This window comes from Dipodomys merriami, unplaced genomic scaffold (assembly GCF_024711535.1).
Source record: "Dipodomys merriami isolate MVZ:Mamm:240054 unplaced genomic scaffold, mDipMer1.0.p SCAF_8, whole genome shotgun sequence".
Lineage (NCBI taxonomy): Eukaryota > Metazoa > Chordata > Mammalia > Rodentia > Heteromyidae > Dipodomys > Dipodomys merriami.
In genome coordinates, this window is record NW_027206401.1 from 31,386,127 (window position 1) to 31,408,622 (window position 22,496).

The 22,496-nt window shown below is 39.3% G+C and overlaps 1 protein-coding gene across 1 annotated transcript in view; it reads left to right on the top strand.

Moving 5' to 3' along the window:
* Nucleotides 1–22,496, top strand: part of Mettl24 (methyltransferase like 24) — a 100,251-nt gene that overhangs the window by 41,202 nt on the left and 36,553 nt on the right. The window contains exon 4 of the mRNA XM_070010643.1: nucleotides 9,941–10,169. Coding sequence (XP_069866744.1) covers nucleotides 9,941–10,169 — 229 coding nt within the window. The remainder of the gene's footprint in view (nucleotides 1–9,940; nucleotides 10,170–22,496) is intronic.

Sequence of the window (22,496 nt, forward strand, 5' to 3'; positions counted from 1 at the left end):
CCACTCCTTGATGTTTATTTTGTGTACCAATGATAAATTTATCATTATCAAGAGGAGTGGCTCTTGCTTTTAAATCCACTTATTTGGAAGGTAGAGATAGGAGGATTGTAATATGAGGCCAACTTGGGCAAAAAGTTAGCAAAATTCTATTGTAACCAACAAGCCATGTGTGGTGGCTCATGTCTATACCCAGCTTTTCAAAAGGAGAAGGACTGAGGTCCAAAGCTGGATCCAGGAAAAAGCAGAAGATTGGGGATTTGGTTCAGTGGTAGGGTTATTGCCTAGCCCTGTGTTCTATTCCCAGTACTGCAAAAAAAAAAATTGTGTGTGTGTGTGTGTGTGTGTGTGTGTGTGTGTGTGCTGATCTTTGCGCTTGAGCTCAGGACTTAAGTGCTGTTCCTGAGCTTTGTTGCTCAAAGCTAGTGCTCTACCACTTATGACACAATTCCACTTTTCGTTTTTCTTTTGGTGGTTAATTGGAAATAAGAGTCTCATGGATTTTCCTGCCCAGTCTGACTTTGAACTAGGAGCCTCAGATCTCAGCCTCTGGAGCAGCTAAGCTTACAAGTGTGAGCCACTAGTGTCAGCTATAGTTTTATATTTGACTAAAAAGAAAGTGAAGGGAACTTTTACCAAAAAAAAAAAATCCTGTGAAAATTGATAGTTATTCAAGTTGAAAATGATCTTGATGCACAAATGGATCTAAGGAGCTTTCTGTAAAAAAGCTCCTTAGAGACTATTTCACCAAATATTTCATTGAACAGTCCTGAACTTACAAATGATATCTGTTCCAAGACAAGGCAGGAGCAAGTTATTTTGTTTTGGAACACCCTGATCTATGGATGCTTATAGAAGCTATGTAGGTTCTCAGGCTAGACTACTGAACAAAGAACCCGGGGCCCTACCAAGTGCAACATGCTTGTTCCTCATCTATGCATTTCACCATCAACCTCTACACTTTATGTTCTGACAATAGCCACAGTAGTCAGTCTTCTAAGCAGCCACCTGATATGAAGACCTCACCAAAGGTGCCCAAAGAGGATCATCACTACTATAAAACTCTAACCAACAAGAATTACCAATCATTATGACTTGAAAATAAAGCAAAAAGGTTCAACTAAAAGTTTAAACATTGGGAACCACTCTTATGTGGATAAATGAGTTATACACACACGGCATCTATCAGTGAGACTCGGCATACAGTAGATATTCAATATTTGCTCTGTAAATGATGGCCTGAAGAGAGGAGTCCATGTAAGGACATTGGGCTTCGAGTGTGAAGGCTGGGGTGGATGCCAAGCTGCTCAGCCTGTTGGTTAGAATTGAGCTCTTTTCCTTGAGAATCACAGCTACACTTCCAGTCTGCAGGAAGAGCCGGAAATAGTGACAACAGAGTTTATGCCACATGAAAAACTTGTCCAAACTAGTAAAAAATAGTTGCATGTCACCACATGTGAATTGGAGATCTCAGCTTTAGCCTACTTTTGTTGCTCTAGGCTGTCTTTATAGTTTAGTTAATATTATACACACTGGAATAATTCATATAAACTATATACAATAAAAATAAAACTTGGAAAGTTACTTTTTTGGAAAATTCTAAATTCCTTTTTTTCCCCTTATACATAAGAATTGTTGGATAAGATGGTTCTGCTGTAATACATCAAATTATTACATACAAAAAGGCATGTGTGTGCGTGCACACATGTGCACACACTAGAACTTGAACTCAGGACCTGGGCACTGTCCCTTAGTTTTCTTGCTCAAGGTTGGCACTTGACTATTCGAGATACAGCTCTACTTCTGGCTATTTGGTTGTTAATTGGAGATAAGAGTCTCACATCTTTTCTTGTTTGGCTGACTTTGAACTGAGATCCTTGACTCAGTTTTGCTCAATACCCATCTTCAAGCAATCACTCCTTGATGTTCTGTCTTTATAGATAGATTCACCTATTCTGGATAGTTCATGAAATGGAAATAATATGTGACCCTTTTGTGAGTGTGTGCTTTAGTTACCATGTTCTCAAGTTTTACCCACATTGTAGCATGCATGTAGCAATACTCTGTCCCTTTTTATGTCTGAATACTATTCCAATGTTCATGTGGCTATAGTCACATGAACAATGTCCTTCAGTTGATGGACATTTGGGTTGTTTCCACTTTTCAGTTATTATGTTCGGAGAGGGATATTCACATATAAGTTTTTAAGTAGGCAAATGTTTACATTTATATTGGGTATATAATATTTTAGTTTCACACAAATAACCTCTGGTATTTCTCCACATCCTTGCCAATGTTTACTATTATTGATCTTCAATTATAGCCACCCTGATGTATTTGAAATGATATCTCATTGTGGTTTCATTTTGAATATCCTTGATATCTTGAATATTTCCTCCTCATGCTCTAAAATTTTCTTTCCAAAGGAACATAAAGACCATTAACCTTAATACTGTGATATATATATATATATATATATATATATATATATGTATATATGAACTTAATACTCTCAAGTGTGTGTGTGTGTGTGTGTGTGTGTGTGTGTGTGTGTGTGTGCGCGCCAGTCAGGGCCTGGGGTTTGTCCCTGAGCTTCTCTTGCTTAGGGCTAGTGCTCTATCACTTGAGCCACAGCACAACTTCCAGCTTTTTAGGGTAGTTTATTAGACATAAGACTTTCTTGGACTTTCCTGCTTAATTTAGCTTTGAACTGAAACCCTCAGATCTCAGTCTCCTGAGTAGCTAGGATTACAGTCCTGATTCTCAACTTTTTTTTGCTGGTCCTGGGTCTTGAACTCAGGGCATGGGATCTGTCCCTGAGGCTCTCTGTGCTCAAGGCTGGTACTCTACCACTTGAACCACAGCACCACTTCTGGCTTTTTCTGAGTAGTTTATTAAAGATAAGAGTCTCATAGGCTTTCCTGTCCAGGCTTGCTTTGAATGATGATTCTCAGATCTCAGCCTCCGGAGTAGCTAGGATTACAGGTTTGAGCCACCAGCACCTGGCTCTCACAGATATTTTTAAGAGTATCCAAGGACCTGGCACAGAGGTACAACCTGTCCCTTTTATTATGTTTGGTGACATGAAAGGGCATGTGATTGACAATACCACCCTCAGCTCGTCCAAAGAACACCTTTATATAACTTGCAAGCAAGAACCTCCTTCAGGAACTCTTACCAGAATCCACAACAAAATCATCACAATGGGCATTATGGTGTGAATGACACACCCCCTAGAGTTGTTCAGTATACAACTTATACAACCATAAATGGGGACTTCAGATCCTTTTCTTTTGGCATTAGAGAAAGAAGGCCAAGATGGTTTCCCTGTTACTTTGGAAATCTCTATTACTTTGGTTGTTCTGTTACTCTATTACCTTTCTATTTCTTCAATAGTTCTTAGATTTGATGGTTCTTCCATGCTGAAAATTTTATCATGATCTCAAACCCCAACATTAATTAAGATCAATAAGCATGAGTTATATAATTGTATCTCTCACCAGAGAGGGAAAGATTGCAGTATTCATTCAAAGGCTGATGTCTTTGAATGTACTTCTCAGCTGCTTAACTGTTTCAGCAATGGGTTGTAGTAGGAACTGCTAATATATCTCCAATACCTATTTCCTATTCTTACTTTAGTAACAGACCTGAGGTTAGTGGGGCACATGGTCACCCTACTGATGGCTGCATTTCCTGTAGCTCTAAGTGGCTATCTGACCAGCTGGGAGTATTACTTGTGAGTATAAGTGATGTGTGCAACTGTTAGGCTGGGGACCCACTGGAATGGAAGTTACATGACTGCTGCTTCCCTTCCTACCTCTCCTGATAGCTGGAAAAGGGTAGGATGAGGGAAAACTGGGCCACCATTTTACACTTTGATCTGAATTGGTGTGGCCTATCCTTCTTGCTTCATAGAGTAAACACTGGAATGTTTCTATGATGTAAATTTGTCTATGAGGAATTCTCTTTCCAGTTATATAAAAGCATAAAGTGATTTCCTTTAAGGCTAAATACATTTTCATATAAATAAGAGTTATCATTTTATTATAGTTATTTATTTGAAACTCTCCCTTCATTACTACATTGTAAGTTTTCATCAGTGTGTCTTTAATTTATCTTGTTGTCCCTCATGTCCAGTAGAGTAGCTTGCATTTGTAAGGTATTCTATAAATATATGTTTAGGTACATGAGTCAGGCCGTGAAATATCGCCCACTACTGCTATGTTTAGATTTGTGTGGTAGGTTTTGAGGATTTCAGACTTTCTCTAAGAGTAGTTTTTCATGGAGTAGTGTTCTGTATCTCTGTCAGCAAATCTTCCCAGCATGGAGAATTTGGGACTAAGTAGGATCAACACAGACCTTCCTTCATGAAGCTTTTCCACTTAATAACAGACACATTTCTGTACCCCTGAAAGCATAAGTAGGTCTCATAGTTCCAAGTCTTATGGTTCATGGGCTACCAGGTGGAGGTAGAGAAAGAGAGTCAATGCTTTGAAACTAGCAGAATTGGCTGTGACCCCAGTTAGACTGCTTTGGGCCATGTTTCTTGTTTCACAGTACCTTTGTGTATTCCATTTGTAATTCCTCATCCTGTTTGCATCTACCATAAACATAACTAATTTCCAATAAGCCCAAAGAAGTCTGATTTCAACTACATAAAAGTGACAGCTGTAGACACTAATTAAATCAGTATAGTTTACCATTTTCCAATATAGTATATGTTGATATATAAAGATTAAATGGTATGAAAATGTCACAATGAAACCTCTTATTTTGTCTGGTTCATATATGCTAATGAAAAAGAAAAAAAGATTGACTAGATTGGGTACAAGTAACATAAGTTAATTTTAAAAAAACTTACAAGTGCTAGGCACTGATGGCTCATACCTATAATCCTCCCTACTTAGGAGGCTGAGATCTGAGGATTGAGGTTTGAAGCCTGCCCTGGTAGGAAAGACTCTGAGACTCTAATCTCCAAAATGATCAAAAAAGCTAGACTTGAAGCTGTGACTTAAGTGGTACAGTGCTAGCCTTGAGCAAAAAACGATCAGGGACAGTGCCCAAATCCTGAGCTCAAGCTCCAGGATAGGCACACACACACAAAATTTACAAATTACAAATAGTTTTATGTTATCAAATATATCATAGAAAATGATAGCTTATTATTTAATGATTAACTCATATGTGAGTATATGTAATATACATAATACATGTATATATGTAGAAAATTTCTGTAAGGTTATACAAAGAACTGTTGATTTTGTTCATCTCTGGAAATTAGTGGCTAAGTTTTCCAGAGGTAGAAAATTTTCACTTTTTGCGTTCTATACTATTTCCTACTATTTGATTTTTTTTCTATGTGCATTCATAATACTTATTTTAATTATAAGAAATTAGTTTAAAGGTTTTGGATGTACCTCAGTGATACTGTGCTTTTGCTGTGCATGTTCAAGGCCCTGGCTTGGACCCTCAGCTTCACAAAAACATAACAAAATAAAACCAAAAAACCCTATTTTAAGTTGGAAACTAATCAGTATGTAATAAAATGGCATGTCTAACCTCCCATGAAAAGAACAACTACAGAGTAGTTTGTGACTAATTTAATTCTTAAGGATATTTCAGGTCTTGATTAAAATGTATATGTTTTAGAGTAGAGAATTGTTCTTGAAAAAAAAACCCTGAAAATTCACAGAGAAAGATGTACACACGTTTTTTTTAAACTCTAGAAGGTTGCATACAAGTAATATTTAATGAGTACTTTTTTGGCATCTTTTTCTCTTAGCAAAGCTTCAAAACTACTCTATGGTAACACTTTGCTCCTCTAAGTTTTAATAAATTTAAGGAAATATAAAGGCCCTTGGTATGACTTCTACAGCATTCTGACCTGTATAGAAATAAATCTGCCTACTAAGAATGCTTTGTAGTTTCAGCTGAAACTCTTGGATTTATATATATGTCACATATCAGCTAGTTTTGCTGTGTAACAAATCACTTTAATACTCAGTGGATTAAAAACACTGTTATTTATGATTGCCACAATGCTTGCTGGTCTGCTGGATTTCAGCTGATCCAGGCTATTCTCAGCTTGGAGGCTTTTGTTCATGATAAGGTGGCTGTGAGTAGTTTTTTTTTTTTTTTTTTTTTTTAGAAAGAGAGAAGGCTGGAAGACTGCCTCTGCTCCTCATAGTGTCTATACTGCTGAGACAAGCAAGCTATTCATAAGGATGGTGGAAGAGAGTGAACAGTAGGACTATGATCAGGATTGGCATACCATCACAGAAGGAAGGGAGTCACATGGCTAAGCCACAAAACCAAGAGGCAAGAATGACATTCCCTTATAATGCATATGGCAGGAGTATGGATTGAGGAAAAGTGAAGAATTAGTGCCAACAAGTCAATCTTCCATACCAGAATAAAATGATAGAAAATTTGGAAGGAGATTGGCTAGAATTTTCAGTGGTCTGAACGGTGTGGGTTCAATAGGGCACAGGATTTTTTGATGGAACAAAGGGGAATGCTTGAGAGGAGTGCTGGATCTTTTTCTTTTTTCTCTTTCTCTCTCTCTCTCTTTCTTTCTTTCTTTCTTTTTTCTTTCTTTCTCTTTTTCTCTTTCTCTTTCTTTCTTTCTTTTTCAAATAGTGTGAAAGAGCTACAGCGGAGGAAGCATATAAAATCTAGTGGGGAAAGAAACAGTACAGGAGGGTGAGCGGAGAGAAGACAAAGAAGACTATTAGAAAGGGCTGGATGAGTATCTCCATATTAAAGGCTTATTTTAGTTAATTGAAATATGCTAAATAATTGTTATCGACTATATTTATAAGTTTCTCAAGTATGTAATGGCCTGAATCAGTAGTCTAAGAGAATAATATGTTTCCATACTGGGTTTTGCCAACATATTGTAGAAATTCTGTGGAATTGGTATGTGGAGTCAATCTACCATAGACCTTTAGATAGAAAACAAAATTACTATTTAAAACAAGAACTAGCCTTCTGTCTTGATTATTTTCATACTTTGAACCACTTTAATCAAAATGATAATTCTTACATAATTATCAAAGGATACCTACTAGATCCTTGAAAATAATTCATTCATAATTTTTTCCCCTTATTGGTGTGAATTTAGGTAAAGAACACTTTTGCTTATTCTCTGGATCCAATGGAACCAGATGCATTTGCTTTTTAAGGAAATTATACTATTTTTATTTTATTTCATTTTAATTTTGTTGGTTGTGGGACTTGAACTTAGGGCCTGGGAACTGTCCCTGAGCATCTTTGTGCTCAAAGCTAGCTCTCTATCACTTGAGCCACAATGCCACTTCTGGTTTTCTGGTGATTTATCGGAGATAAAAGCCTCATGGACTTTTATGCCTGGGCTGGCTTTGAACCACAATCCTCAGATCTCCTGAGTAGCCAGCCTCCTTTGTAGCCAGCCTCCTGAGTAGCCAGGATTACAGGTGTGAGCCACTGGTGCCCGACAAAACTATGATATTTTAAAACATACCCATTTCATTTCCCTTACTTGCAATAACTAGTACATGTCTAGGACAAGCAAAAAAGGTCAAAAGCTATGTACATATGACCATATAAGATGATGTTAAGCTAAATGAACCCCAAGACAGGGACACAAGTGGTTTTTTTCTTTCTTGCTATTGTTCTAACATACTTATTCTCTTGTTCCTTTTGTATGTTCTTCCCCCACAGTATAACCCCTGTTTTCATTGTATTTGATTCTGGTGTCCTGCATCTTGTATATACATTTTTTCTAATTTGGGGAGGGAAAGGGATATAACAAAATGCTTAAATAGGGATACAGGTTGACCCATTGTAACAATGAGATGTACAAGACACTATGTTGAAAATGAACTTTACAATTTGGGGGGAGGGGGAGTTGGGAAGGTGGGGAGGGGAGGGATGGTAGGGGAAAAACACAGGAGGAGGTAACAATGCTAGATAGGAAATATACCCATTACCTTACTCATGTAATTGTAACCTCTCTGTACAGAATTTTTACAATAAAAATATATATGGGGAAAAAAAGAAAATCAAGAAACTGCCTGAACATCATAATCCAATTTTCAGAATAAATTTTGTATTGCATCTTTATAAAACAGAATTTATTGAGTATTTTCTACTGGCTTTCATTACTATCTATATACACAGAAATAAGAAAGGGCAAGAAAGAATGTCAAAAGAACAGACTATGTGTTTTGTATTTTTGTCAAGTAAAATGTGTGATACATTGTTAAAAAAAAAACAAAGAAAATGGCTGTGATCTGTGAATTAAATTTCACACACAACCTGGTGTCCCTTCTAATGTAGACAAATTTAATTCATTGGTAGAATGTACCTCTCCTTACAGAAATAATTCTATAACTTACATTTTTGGCATTTTCTAAGAAAATCTCTTAGGACTAGTGGATATTTTGGGGGTGGGGTCCTGTCGTGGGGCCTGAACTCTGGACCTGGGCACTGTCCCTCAGCTCTTCAGCTCAAGGCTAGCACTCTACCACTTGAGCCACAGCGCCACTTCCGGCTTTTTTCTTTTTGCTTATGTGGTGCTGAGGAATCGAACCCAGGGCTTCAGGCATGCAAGGCAAGCGCTCTACCACTGAGCCACCTTCCTAGCCCTAGTGGATATTTTTTTAATTTTAATTTTTTGGTTGGTTGTGGGCTTGAATTCTGGGCCTCGATGCTGTTCCCTCAGCTCTTCAGCTCAAGGCTAGTACTCTAACACTTGAGCCACAGCACCACTTCTGGTTTTCTGAGTGGCTTATTGGAGATAAGAGTCTCATGGACTTTTCCTGCCCGGGGCTGGCTTTGAACTGTGATCCCCAGATCTCAGCCTCAGCTAGGATTACAGACATGAGCCACCAGCGCCTAGCTAGTGGATATTTTTATTTGTCTTACTTCTACTACAATTTATGTCCTTAAAAAAATTAGCAGGGTGCCAGTGGCTCATGCCTGTAATCCTAGCTACTCAGGAGGCTGAGATCTGAGAATTGTGGTTTGAAATCAGCCTGGGCAGAAAAGTCCCCATGAGACTCTTGTCTCCAATTAGCCACTCAAAAACTGAAGTGGCACTGTGGTTCAAATGGTAGAGTACTAGTCTTGAACACAAAGATCCTCAGGGACAGTGCCCAGGCTCTAAGTTCAAGCACCAAGATTGACCCTTCCCCCCCCCCCCCCCCCCCCGCCAAAAAAATCACTCTCAGCCAGGCACAGTGGCCAAAGCTTTTAATTGTAATTACTTTCGAGGTAGAGATTACTGAGGCTTAGCGTGTGAGCCTGTCATTCTCAGATATAGAGGAAGCACAAGGAGGAGAATGGTAGCCAGGCCAGCCTGGGCATAAATTAAGACCCTATCTCCTAAATAACCAACACAAAAGAAGCTGGAAAGCATTATTCAAGTGGTAGAACTTGAGGCCCTGAGTTCAATCCCCAGTGCTGCTAAAAAAAATCTCATATTTTTTACATTTCTCTTTTGTGTAGCAGTTTTGAGCTATAATGCTTCTGTGTTGTTTGAAGGTTTATTGAATATGTACATTAGACATGTATTAAAACAAGAGAGAGCTTGGTAAGATTAAGAAAATTGGTCTGGATTGGAGGGCCCTGTAATTTCAAATGGTAGAGCACTCACCTGAGAAGTGAAAAGCCCTAGGTTCAAATCCTAGTACCACAAGAGGAAGGAAGGAAGGAAGGAAAGAAGGAAAGAAGGAGGGGGGAGGGAAGGAGGGAGGGAGGGAAGGAAAGGAGGGAAGGAAGGAAGGAAGGAAGGAAGGAAGGAAGGAAGGGAGGAAGGTCGGTCACAGGGCTTGAACTCTGGGCCTGGGCACTCTCCCTCAGCTCTTCAAGAGGCTGATTTTTGAAACTGTGGTTTTGTCACTTCAACACTTTTCTTCATTTTAAAGTTTTGGTTACTGGTCTCATTTCTCTTTCACTCCAGGCTGGGAAGTGATGATACTCATTTTGAAGCAAGCATGGCCAATAATGGATGTGAAGTACACCATTTTGATCCTAGTGTGAAATCAGCTCACATTCTGGAGAGCCAGCGCCTTTGGCATCACCGACTCTCCATTGATTGGCGTGATCCCCATCCAGCTGTTGCTGCCCAAAAGACACATAGCAACACCAGAAAACTGAGAAGCATCTTGGATGAATTTGGGCATCACAAGGTAAGACTTTTTATTTGCTTTCATAATTAAACGAAGTGAACAAGCCCATCAACTTGAACAAATGGAAACCAAGTGTTACAATATTGACATTGGAAAGTTGAGGTACAAGTTTACTCTTACTGATCACCCAACATTATTTATAGAATCAACTCTGTGGCAAGAGAGGAGAGAGATGTTTACTTTGGTTTGAAGATTTTACTCATTGATTTAAATGTACAGAAAGGGCACACTGCTTATGTTAGAAACAAATACAAAACAATCCAATTTAGGTTTATGTTTGGTAAGACACTACTCGTGTACAATATTTCTCACTATTATAACATTTTTCTCACTATGTAGAGCCTGTAGGCTTCTGAAGTTCAGAGAATATGTGTAGCTTTGATTAAAATTTACTTTATGAAATAGAGTGAACATTATATATGTATCGATTTAACTCTGCAAATATTTGACTGTGGATATATGACAAAAGAGAAATACCATCTTTGATGTATGTTCAGAAAAAGTAATTTTTAGCATAAAATATCTGAGCTCATTATGTTTTATAGGTTACTGATAAAAAAATGTCTGAGTGTGGTTGGTTGGTTTGATCTCCAGCACTTCTTGAGTTTGGTCTGTCTTGGCGTATGGTCCCCAGCCACAGGTGACATGACATTTAGAACATATCAGAGTGGGCATTCATCTGAGAGGCAGGGTTTATGGAACCTTTTGATTTAAGTTGGCTTCTTGATCTTTTGTAACAGGGCTTTCTTCTGTATTGTTCTTTTTCCTCTCCCTCTTCTATTTTTAAGTTGCTTTAATTAGACAGGCAAAGAATGCACTGTTCTTGTATCATACACTTGACTATTGATTGGTATTTTGCTTTGCCAATGAGAGTAACTAGCATTTAATAGTCAGGAACCTGAAAATTCAGAACAAAACCCCTTTTCATATGCTATTAATTTTTTAGTAAGTGTGGGAAGAAGCACGGCATTTTTTGAGAATTGTTTTTTTGTGGGATTTTTTTTTGCCATTTGTTACCTTTATAGATTTTTTTTTTACAGCTAAAAATTACATGCCTTATTCTTCAAGACACCAACTGTGGAGCTAGTACTTATGCTTTGTGTTCAGTAAGGAGCCTTGCTGCTCCTCCTTGCCTTTTCCTTCCTAGCCCTCTCCACCCTCACTCTTCCAAGGAAAAACTGAGTAGGAAAAGAGGGGAAATTCAATGCCATTTTGCAATTTCTGATACTATTTTAGTAAAAGATTTTCTAAAAGGTGAGGCTGAAATGAGGCTTTGAAAAAGCCATGTATGGGTATAATTTATGTAACCCCATTTCCTACAGAGAATATTTTTTGGATAACAAGTCATAAACCTGGATTGTTTCTTTTCAATTCACTTCCTGCGAGTTTCAGTGACAAGCCTGTATTCAGGGGAGAAAGCAGAGAGCCCTTGTCGCACTGCCCTTGAGACAGTACAGGACTTAGAAAGGACTAAGAAAGTCCTAGAAAGGACTGCTTATGTTCCTCAGGCTATTTGTCAAAAGTCAAATGTGTTAATGTCAATAAAAGTGATCTGGCTCACAATTGCCAGGTCCATATTTGCTACTAAAAACAAAAATCACGCTTGAAGAATTTAAAGATATACTAATGCACTTTCATAGAGACTTTTTTGGCAAATGCTTTCAAACCGAAACAAAATATACCAAAACCCATGGGTGATTGATTGCATCCATCAAGAACATGCGTGGAGAGGTGGTCTGGTGCCAGATGAAAGCAAATCCTGCCTGAGGCCTGTGGCAAGACTGGTCTGTCTTAGTTTTTCTTCATGTGCATAGACATTGGTAGATACGAGATGGCTATGGCAGGGAGGCAAAGAGATCAGAGCATTCAAAATGCCAGTGCCTTTGCCTTGCCTTCTCTACTTACTGATTTTGAAAGTGACAATAGAAACTGTAGGTTCTTTTCTCTACAGGACTTTAAAATATTCCATATAGTTTTGCAATCATTTCCCAGTTAAGCTACATTTCCCCCCTTATTCTCTATACTCAAGCCTGGATTCCAGTCACTCAAACAAATTTATGAGCTAAATCAAAGGCAATATTCTGAGACAGTGACAGAAAGATGCATATGACTTTTGCACTGCTTAAAAAAAACTCTTTGCTCATTTTAACTTCAAGGTATAAATCAGAAAACTTTCCTAGAACACAGGTATGAGCAACTAGCTGCTTCAGCAACCTATGCAGTTTAGAAGCCAGTCTAACAGGGAGTAATATCTTCTGGATCTAGCATTATTTCTGCCTCTCTGGGCTGGGAACTTAACATGAAACCAAAACATTGGTTTTGTTGTGTGTTTTATGCTGAGTTTGAGAGAATATGGGCTTTGAGATCAAACTCTGAAAACTTCTTTTTCTCTATCAAATTGGTGAATACAAGCACATTGTTAATACTGCTTGATATTGGAATGTTTGTTGGGAATAATCCTTCAGCTTTGCTGGAAATAGAAAATGATATAGTCCTTTGGGAAGGAAACCTAATCACATGGGTGTATTACTTTTTAGTCCTACAGATCGTTTCGCCAGCTAGGCACTGGTGCTACTCTGTGTAGTCCTGCCGGTTAACTTACCACATTTTTCTAGAATGTATGAAGACCACATAAAATTTCTACTAATACTTATAATTCTACTCATACTCATATTGTATACTTTTTCCCACCTCCCACTCCTCTTCCCTCCTCTCCTATCCCCTCCTCCCCTCCCCTCCCCCCTCTCCTCCCCCTCTCCTCCCCTTTCCCTCTCCCTCCCCTCTCCCCCTCCTCCTTTCCCCCTTCCCTCCTTCCCTTCCCTTCCCTCCCCTTCCCTTCCCTTCCCTTCTTCTGTGAAGGATTAAAATTAGGGCCTCTGTCTTGCACTCTAACACTTAGGCTGCATCCCCATCCTTTTATTTTTAGTTTGTTTTTCAGATAGGACCTCCCATTAACTTTCACAAGGCTGGCCTTGAACTGTGATCTTCTCACTGCCACCTCCTGAGCAGCTGGGAACACAGGCATGTTCTGTGGTGCCTAAATTGTTTTTGAGACATGGCCTTTCTAGCTTTTGCCTATCTTAGCCTCAAACTATGATCTTTGTCTCCTCCTCCTGAGTATCTGGGATGATAATTGTATAGAACCATACCTCTCATCCACCTCTTTTTTTTGGGGGGGGGGTCCAATCTTGGGACTTGAACTCTGGGCCTGGGCGCTGTCCCTCAGCTCTTCAGCTCAAGGCTAGCGCTGTACCACTTGAGCCGCAGTGCCACTTCTGACTTTTTCTGCTTATGTTGTGCCGAGGAACCTAAGGCCTCATGCATGCAAGGCAAGCACTCTTCCACTGAGCCACCTTCCCAGCCCTCATCTGCCTTTTTATTACAAACTTAGAATTTCTTAAATGAATTACATACTCAGAATTTATTGCATGCTCAGGACTGTTAATGAGAGATTATGATAATTACTATTACTATTAGTCTTTTCCTCTTTTCCACTCTTTGGGTAGAAACTGCAGGCAGTTCTTTTGGTGTAAGTATTTCTGAGTTTAGGATGTACACCTCCATTTTTAGTGTTACAGCTCTGGGCTTTAGGTGCCAGTAGTCTAGCACTCATCAGCTGTTGTTAAAGCTCAAAGCTTTGAATGCCATGGGTCTGAGCTCTTTTTTTTTTTTTTTATTATATACACACACACACACACACACACACACATATACATTTATTGTAAAGATACTGTACAGAGGGGTTACAGTTACATGAGCAAGGTAATGAGTCCATTTTCTATCAAGCATTGTTACCCCCTCCTTTGTTTTTTCCCCTACCATCCCTTCCCTCCCCACCTCTCCAACTCCTCCCTCCCCCCCACAAAGTTGTAAAGTTAGTTTTCAACATAGTGTCTTGTACATCTCATTGTGGTTACAATGGGTTAGGCTGTAGCCTTATTTCAGCATTTTGTTATTCCCCTTCCCCTCCCCAAATTAGAAAAATGTATATACGAGATGCAGGACATGGGAATCAAATACAGTAAAAACAGGGATTATCCCATGGGGGAAGAACATACAAAAGAAACAAACAAAAAAATCACACAGTACATTATAAGTACATTAAAAAGAACAGCAAGAAAGATAAAATCTCTTGTGTCTCTATCTTGGGGTTCATTTCACTTAGCATCTCCTTATATTGTCATATGTACATAGCTTTTGACCTTTTCTGATTGTCCTAGACATATACTAGTTATTGCAGATAAGGGAAACCATGGGACCTATCTCTTAATGCGACAGTTCTGGGTAGCTTTGAGAAGCAAGAGCTAGTAACTCTCTACACCTTTCTGGAACTCTTAAACAAGACTTACAGCTCTGTCCAGTCTTAGCTCTGCTTGGTCTCTTGCTTTCCGCAGTCTCTGCTCTCTGTAGCCTTTCACCTTCTGCAGTCTGGAGTCTCAAGCCTCTGCAGGCTTTGGCCTTCTCAGCAGTCCTACAGGCCTTCACAATATCAGCCGTCCTCAGTCTGCTTCCAGCAGCTCTGGAACTCATCAGCTGTCTGTTAGCTAGTACAGGCTTGCCTGGGGCTGACAGCCCTGGAAGTTGTCTGGTTTTTGCATTACCTATTCAGTGCACTCTAATCATGATAAAGACTATAAGTAGAGACTGGTGCCCATGCCCCTAACCCTAGCAACTCAGGAAGCTGAGATCTGAGGATCATGGTTCAAAGCCATCCCAGGCAGGAAAGTCCCTAAGACTCATCTCCAAAACCTGGAAGTGAAGCTGTGGCTCAAAGTGGTAGAGTACTTGCTTTGAGCAAAAAAGCTCAAGGACAGCTACCAGGCCCCGAGTTCCCAGGACCACCACTATCACCAAGAAAAAGACTACAGGTAGGCAATGAAGCCAGTCGGAGCAGGCCTTATTACAAGGCAGAATGGTGTCCTAGGCTGACTGGAGGAGAATTAAAGGGCTGTGTATAAGTGGCTATATATAGCCAGTGGTGCATGTGCACAGCGTCCCCCTTTTTCTGCTACACAGTCTGTTCAGGCTGTACTGAGACGGCCTGTTCTGGCTGTAAGGGGCAGTGGAGGTACTCATCCCTAGCCTTCTTGAGGACTTCAGTGAGGATGTCAGTTGCAGCTATGGGTAGGTCTCTCACTGTCAACTCAGGATCCCAGGAATTCCCTGACTGAAGCGAGGTCTCCGAAAGCCACAGGAGCAGCCATGGCATATAGGGGTGGTTTCTATGGATGGAAGAATCCTCCCTGAGCAGCCATGAAATGGTTAAAGCAGCCATGACTATCATTGTCATGATGACAATGGAAGAGAATCAGGAAGAAGTAGCTGCTGGATTGATAGCTCCTATTGCTTCCCAGGAAAGAGGCAGGGCTGAAGTTGCAATTGCTACCAGCTCTGATGGGTCCTTCCAAGTGGCAGCGATGCCATTCATAACCCCACTGGACATGAGAACCACAGAGACAACAGTTGTAGTTTCCATGTGGCCTCCAAGATCGGGGAAGGTTTCCTGATTCTGATGCTAGACAGGTGCACTGCAGGTGGAGGAGGAAGGAGGGAAGGGGAATCTGATAGCTGTCAATCAAACAACAGAACCACAGGCATTTAAAGAGAAAACAAACACCACACACATACCAAAAACAAAAGCAAAAACACCAAAACCCAGACAAACAACAACAACAAAAAACAAACCCAACCATTAAGAAGTGCTTACAGCAAAGCTCTAACATGAAATCAGCATTCTTCTTCAGTAAGTAACAGTGCTTAACCTCTAACTACACAGCTTATGAAGGGTTAGCTGTCCTGGTCTACCTCATTATTGCTACTTTAACTCTTAACCCCTGCTTGAGCATTGCTCATAATAGGAGCAATATGGCTTCCAGAAAGCTTACCTTTGTGAACTCATTAATCTAGATTTGAAGCATGAGTCCACTTGTTAGCCCTTGGCATCCATCAAGTCGTTTAACCTCTGGCACTCAGTTTGATTGTGAGTACAATGAGGATAAATAATTCTGCCAAAGTTGTAGCTTGTTTTGAGAATTCGATCTGAGAACACAGCAGCAAGCCATGTCTGGAGAAGTCATTGGACTGTTTTCAGTAAATTCAGAGGCTTATTCTGAACAATTTTAATAATCTTTTACTAAATTTTATAGAAACTGTTGGTCTTCTTTCTTTTTTCCTTTTCAGGAAAACAGTATCAGAGATTGCTCTAGCAATTGCTAACTGCACCTGATTCTAGTGAAGAGTTTTTAATGAAAGCTTTGTGAGAAAGTGAAGGGCAATGGGTCCTTCAGATGTGGTTGTAAGAGAATTCTTATTGCTTGCTGCCTTGGGGCACTGAACAAGTCTGCTGGTCATTGTGTAAATACTGTGCTGTGTAGAAATTAAATAAGCTGCAGGGAGTTAATTGCAATCTGTTCCACATGAGCAGATGTAGACCTTAGGGGCTGGGTCTCTTGGTTGGATGGCCCCAGGGAGCTGGGCTTCCTGCCTGTCAACTTGAGATCTTTTCCCTTGCTGACCCAGTCACTACCCCTTGTAGCTCCAGTGTTTCCTTGGATACAAATAGGAATACAGTTTCTGTCTCTCTGGGCTGGGACCCTGACATCAGTTTTCTGATGTGTTTGAGAGAATATGTGCTTCGAGATCAAACTGCAAAATGATCTTTTTCCTTTTGCTTATCAAATTGGCAAATACAAGCAAGTTGTTAGAACTGCTCCATATTGGAATGTTTGTTGGGAATAATACTCTGGCTTTACTGGAAATAGAAAATGATATAGTCTTTCAGGAAGGAAACCTGACCACATGTCTGTATATGTATGTATGTATGTATGCATGTATATGTGTGTATGTATGTGTGTGCATGTGTGTCACTTTTCCTTCTTACAAGTCTTTTTTGCTAGCTAGACACTGGTAATCTTAGCTACTCAAGAGGCTGAGATCTGAGTATTACAGTTCAAAGCCAGCTGAGGCAGGATAGTCTGTGAGACTATTATTTCCAAATAAGAATTCAAAAAACCAAACTGGAGCTGTGACTCAATTGTTTAGAGTACTAGCCATGAGTGCAAAAGCTCAGGGACAGTGTCCAGGCCTTGAGTTTAAAACCCAGAATCAGAGTTCATACACACACACACACACACACACACACACACACACACACACACACACACACACACACACACACACACACAGAGTCTTTTGTCATAGTTCTGGTTTGTTTGTTTTTTCTGCGATTAGTTCTGCAATACAAGATTTCAAAAGAAAGATTTATATGAAATACCATCTTAGATTTCTTTATTTTCTTCCTTTTGATAGAGTTTCAATTTATGTGTGACTAATAAAGGCAACTATTCAATATAAATCTGGATTGTGTTTTAACATCTAATCCATTAATTTGTTTTTAATAAATGTGTATTCAGTTCATTTATAATTATTGTGGCTACTTTTGCAATTATCTTAATTTTTACTTTTGGACTTTTGGTTTTTCAAACTTCTTTTTCTCTCTTCTGTTAAAGCATGTAGCACACGCTCTCTCTCTCTTTCTCTCTCTCTCTCTCTCTCTCTCTCTCTCTCTCTCTTGCTCTCTCGTGCACGTGCTCTCTCTCCTCTCCTTTCCTTCTTTTCTTTTTTACTATCTATCTTTCCAAATACTGAGACTTGAATTCAGAGCCTTGTGCTTGGCTAGGCTTGCTTACGTGGCTAATGCTCTACCAGTTGAACTATATCTCTAGCCTTACTTTTTCTCTGGTTTATTAGAGATGCAGAGTCTTGGACTTTGCTTCAAATCATGATCCTCCAGGTCTCAGCCTCTTGAATATCTAAGATTATTGCTGTGAGCCACCAGTGCCCAGCTCAAAGTGTGTATCTCCATTCTTCATGGCTATCCTTAATTTCTTCTTTTGCTTTCAATCTTTTTTTTTCAGTGTTGTGAATCAAACCCAAAGCTTTGTATAATTGTGAACTGCCCAAAACCCTATCCTTAAAAATAAAATGTATGTAATTTGTTCTGTGCTTTAAAAACAACATATTAAATTGTTTGTCATTCCTATATTTCTCTGAAATATGAAAATAACTCCCACATTATAATTATCTGGAGTCTTACCTTTTTAATATTTTACTTTGCAAAAACAAACTAAAAATTGTTGGAATAATATAATGATGTTTCATATGTTTCTTTTATATATTTTTCACTATAACTCAATTTTTGTTAGTATTTTTAATTGTTATGGATTGATAAGAACAATTTCTGAGACATATCTTTAATGAAAGGAACTTGTAAGGCAATACAATTGACAAAAAATATTGAAAAGAACAAAGACTTATAGTAGTTGATTTTTAAACTTAACTGATAGTAGTCAGATATTCACCACAAATGTATGATAGAAATATCTTTTGTTTAGAATATGTAAAGAGCCATTGTAATAAAAAATAATGAGGCAGAAACGCAATATAGAAATAAACATAAACTTTAAACAGACTGCACCAAAAAAGATACACAGATGGCAAAAACAGATGAAAAGATGCTTGATGTCATTACAGAAATAAAATTAAAATTAAATAAAAGCTATAATTAAATAAAACCTAAACTACAATTAGATACCACTTCATAACCATCAAAAGTGAAGTTAAAGAAAAAGATGAATAATACCAACTGATGGTGAAGATATGGAGTAACTAGAACACTTCTGCTGGGCATGCCACTTCTTCAGAAATGTATTGGTAAGTTCTGGAATGCTAACCAAAGGCCTGTGTGTGTGTGTGTGTGTGTGTGTGTGTGTGTGTGTGTGTGTGTGTGTGTGTGTGTATGTGTGTTAACCTTAGTTCATGGTGTTATTGGAAAGTGGTGGAACCTTTAGTAGGTGTAGCCTGGTAGAAAGTCCTCAGCACATTGGAGGTTTGTCCTTGGGAGCTGTGTTGTCACTCTGGTCCTCTCTTCTTCCTTTCCTTCACATCTTGGGCATGCTCTTCCCAGTGCTGACTGCTACGAACTCAAAGCAATACGGCTAACCAGCCATAGACAAAATCCTTCAAAACTGAACCAAAATAAACCTTTCATTTTTAAAGCTTGATTATCTCAGGTATTTGTTATAGTAATGGAAGGTTGACTAATACAGTTAGATAGATAGATAGATAGATAGATAGATAGATAGATAGATAGATAGATAGATAGATAGACTTAGCAATGTATTTGCCTAAAAAAATTGAAAACATGTGCTTGAAAGTTCAAAGAAGTTATATTCATAAGAACTTTAACTGGGAACAACTCCAATGTCCACAAGTGAATGGAGAAGTTATACTGTGAATATATCAAATAATTGTACTATGTTATTATACCAGCCATATAAGATAGACTATTGCTCAGATATAAAAAGGAATAAGCTTTTGACAGGTGCAACACGAATGAATCTCACTTTATACTTTATACTGAGCAAAGGCAGCTAAATATAAAATACTATATATTATGCATATTAAGCAACATATGCTGACAGATAGGTAAAATTATTATAGTGATAGAATTCAGATGTGTGGTTACTTGGGGCAGCCAATGAGGTAATAGAGTAGATTACTAAAAGATCACAGGGACATTTGGGTGTGTGTGAAAGTATTTTATATTTTGAATGTGTTGGTGAATACATTAGTATATTCATATTTCAAAATCCACCAAGTGCTCATGCCTATAATGCTTTGATTTCTTGGTTTGCTGGCTCACTTTCAGTGGAAAGTTTTGGTTTGGTTTGGTTCTAATTTTCTCTTTTCATTTTGGTTCGCCCTTCTCTGCCTAGTGATTTTACAGTAGCCTTCAGGATCTGATGTTTATGTAAGTGTCTGGGGGACCCTGTTCCCTTCAGTAATACACAGAATATTCCATCACTGAGCCATCTGAAGTGTGGCTAATTTGTCTCCCCTCCTTTCATTTCCATGGGCTGTTTTTAAACCAGCAGTGGCTACTGGGCAATTTATTTCAGGATTCTGTTTGGAATAAGAGAACTCCACCCCAGCCCCTGGTTTTAATCAGTGAAGAGGCTCTGGCCATTCTCTCAGGGGGCCTCATGAGTTCCTATTCCCTACAGGAGATGTACCCTCAACACCCTGCAAGCTGCTTCAGAATGGAAGCCTGGCATGTCCTGCCTTTGATCCGGATCACGTAGCTCTATTTACGCCCTATGAGATATTTATCTTGTTTTTAGCCTTGCTTTATCTTGTATCTCTTTCTCTCTTTGCATGAAATAATTCTTCCTTTTTGCTTTGTGTTTCATGAGGTGAAGCTGCATCCTATTTTCATACTTCCATTTAAATAAACTTTAAATGGTTTCAGCTTTCTCACCATTATCTGAAGAAATAATATGCTAATGCATATTAAAATAGTGATAGTTTTGAAATGTTCATTTATATTGCCTCCAAGCCATATTCCATATCATGATTTAATGTATGTATATATGTATCACCTTGGAGGTCTGGGGTGGAACTGGGATTCCTGATTTCTAGTAAGCTCTGAGGGGATGTTGCCCTTGCTATTTTGATAGTTATCCTTTGAGACACAAAGTCTTTATTGTACTCGGCAAAACAGAGATCCAGAGAGTACCTAATAGTAATCAGCAATGCTCAGACTTAAATTTGGGTACTGTCCTTCCAGAGCCTGAGTGCTGCTTTGTGCTCTGTTGATGTCTTCTTCCACCCTCTGCCCAAACTCCAGCCAGTGTGGTGTGACGGACAGAGGCTGTGATGTGTTTTGGATCATTTTCCCATCCATAGCCGGTTATACCAGCTTTCTGTCCCAGCTACCATTCTAGGGCACCTTTTTTTCCCCTCAGGAGGGAATTTCCTTTATAAAAGGTGTGCCTGTTGGCCTGCCACATAAGTTCAAGGCCATGCATGCCTGAGTTCCAAGTGATGAATGACTTTCCCTTCAGCAGAAGTCTTACTTTTGAGATGTATGTGACCTACTGGGTAGAGATAGTGCCTCCTTCTCATAGGTACTCCCACTCCAAATACCTAGCAGAATGTTCTGAGAATACACAAGAAACTTGTCAACCTGGTTTCCTCTCTGGTACCTTCCTAAATCAAATGTGTAGGGGTAACACAGCTTGAATCCCTTATCTTCTGGCACAGAATTGATAAGCGGCAACCGTGAAACATGCAGAGGTCTTCCCTGAGGTTACTGAAGTTTCTGAATAATGAATGCTTGAGTAGGAAAGCTCAGAGAAAGCCAGACATAGTGCAGTAAGGGAGAGGTCTGGATGATTCTTTTAAGTCCCAGTGCAATGTTCTATTTACATTCATTTACATTCCTTTTTTTTTTTCAAAGAGAGGAATGCATCGTTCAGTCATGTGAAGGCACTTTGTCGTGTGGAATTACTACTTAATCAAGAGGTGCTGTGTTTCTGAGCAATAAGCATGAGTCATTCCTAGTGTTGAATTGCTATTTGAAATGCAGACAGCTGTCCATCCATCAGTCTGTAGTGGACCCAAAGGACAGCCATTTTGAGAATGTGAGCCTATACCTTCCTGGCTTGGCACATAGGAAATGACTTGTGTTGTTTGTTTTATTTTAACCTTTGTTAGCTCATTTATAATGGTGAGAATTTTTTTCCCATGGAGCAAAATTTCTTAGTTCTTCTTACTGTTTATCAAACCATTCAATATTTAACTAGCACAGAGCTACAACAGATTAGAAAGCCATCTGACAAGAAGACTAAGTATCTGTGGATTTCACTGGCTGGGGGGAGGGGGTAGTGGGGGGTGAGGAGGAGTGGCCGGGGCTTTCTTATGTGTGTTTTCCCCTCAGTATTCCTCGTGTAGAAGCTGTGACTGACAATTTGTGGTGTTCTGGAACCTGGAGACCTCTTGCCACATGTATATTGAAGTGTTTCTCAGAGTCTAATGCTAGAATGGGAAATGCTAGACAATAAACCAAAACAATGGCAACAAGACACCACAAGTAGAAAATTCCAGTGACAAAAGGAGCTTGATTGAAATATCAGTCCCAGGACCCACCTCAGAGACTCATCCAACATGGAGCCAGAAACCTGTGTTTTTAACCAGTCCCAGCCCTCTCTAAACTAGGTGACATGACTTGGTCTTGGTTTGGATTTTTAATATCCCCTAAAGGTTTATAAGGTACAGGTTTGATCATTAGTCTGTGACACTATTAGCAGGTGGTGGAACCTTGAGGAGGTGAGACTTAGGAGAAGGAAGTTAGGTATTAGGGGTATGACCTTCACTCTGCCCTCCAGCCACCTTGAGGTAAAGCAGAGTTGTTCCACCATGAGCTCCCTGCCATGATGATCTTACATCACCACAGGGCCCCAAACACCAGAGCCAAGTCATCAGAAA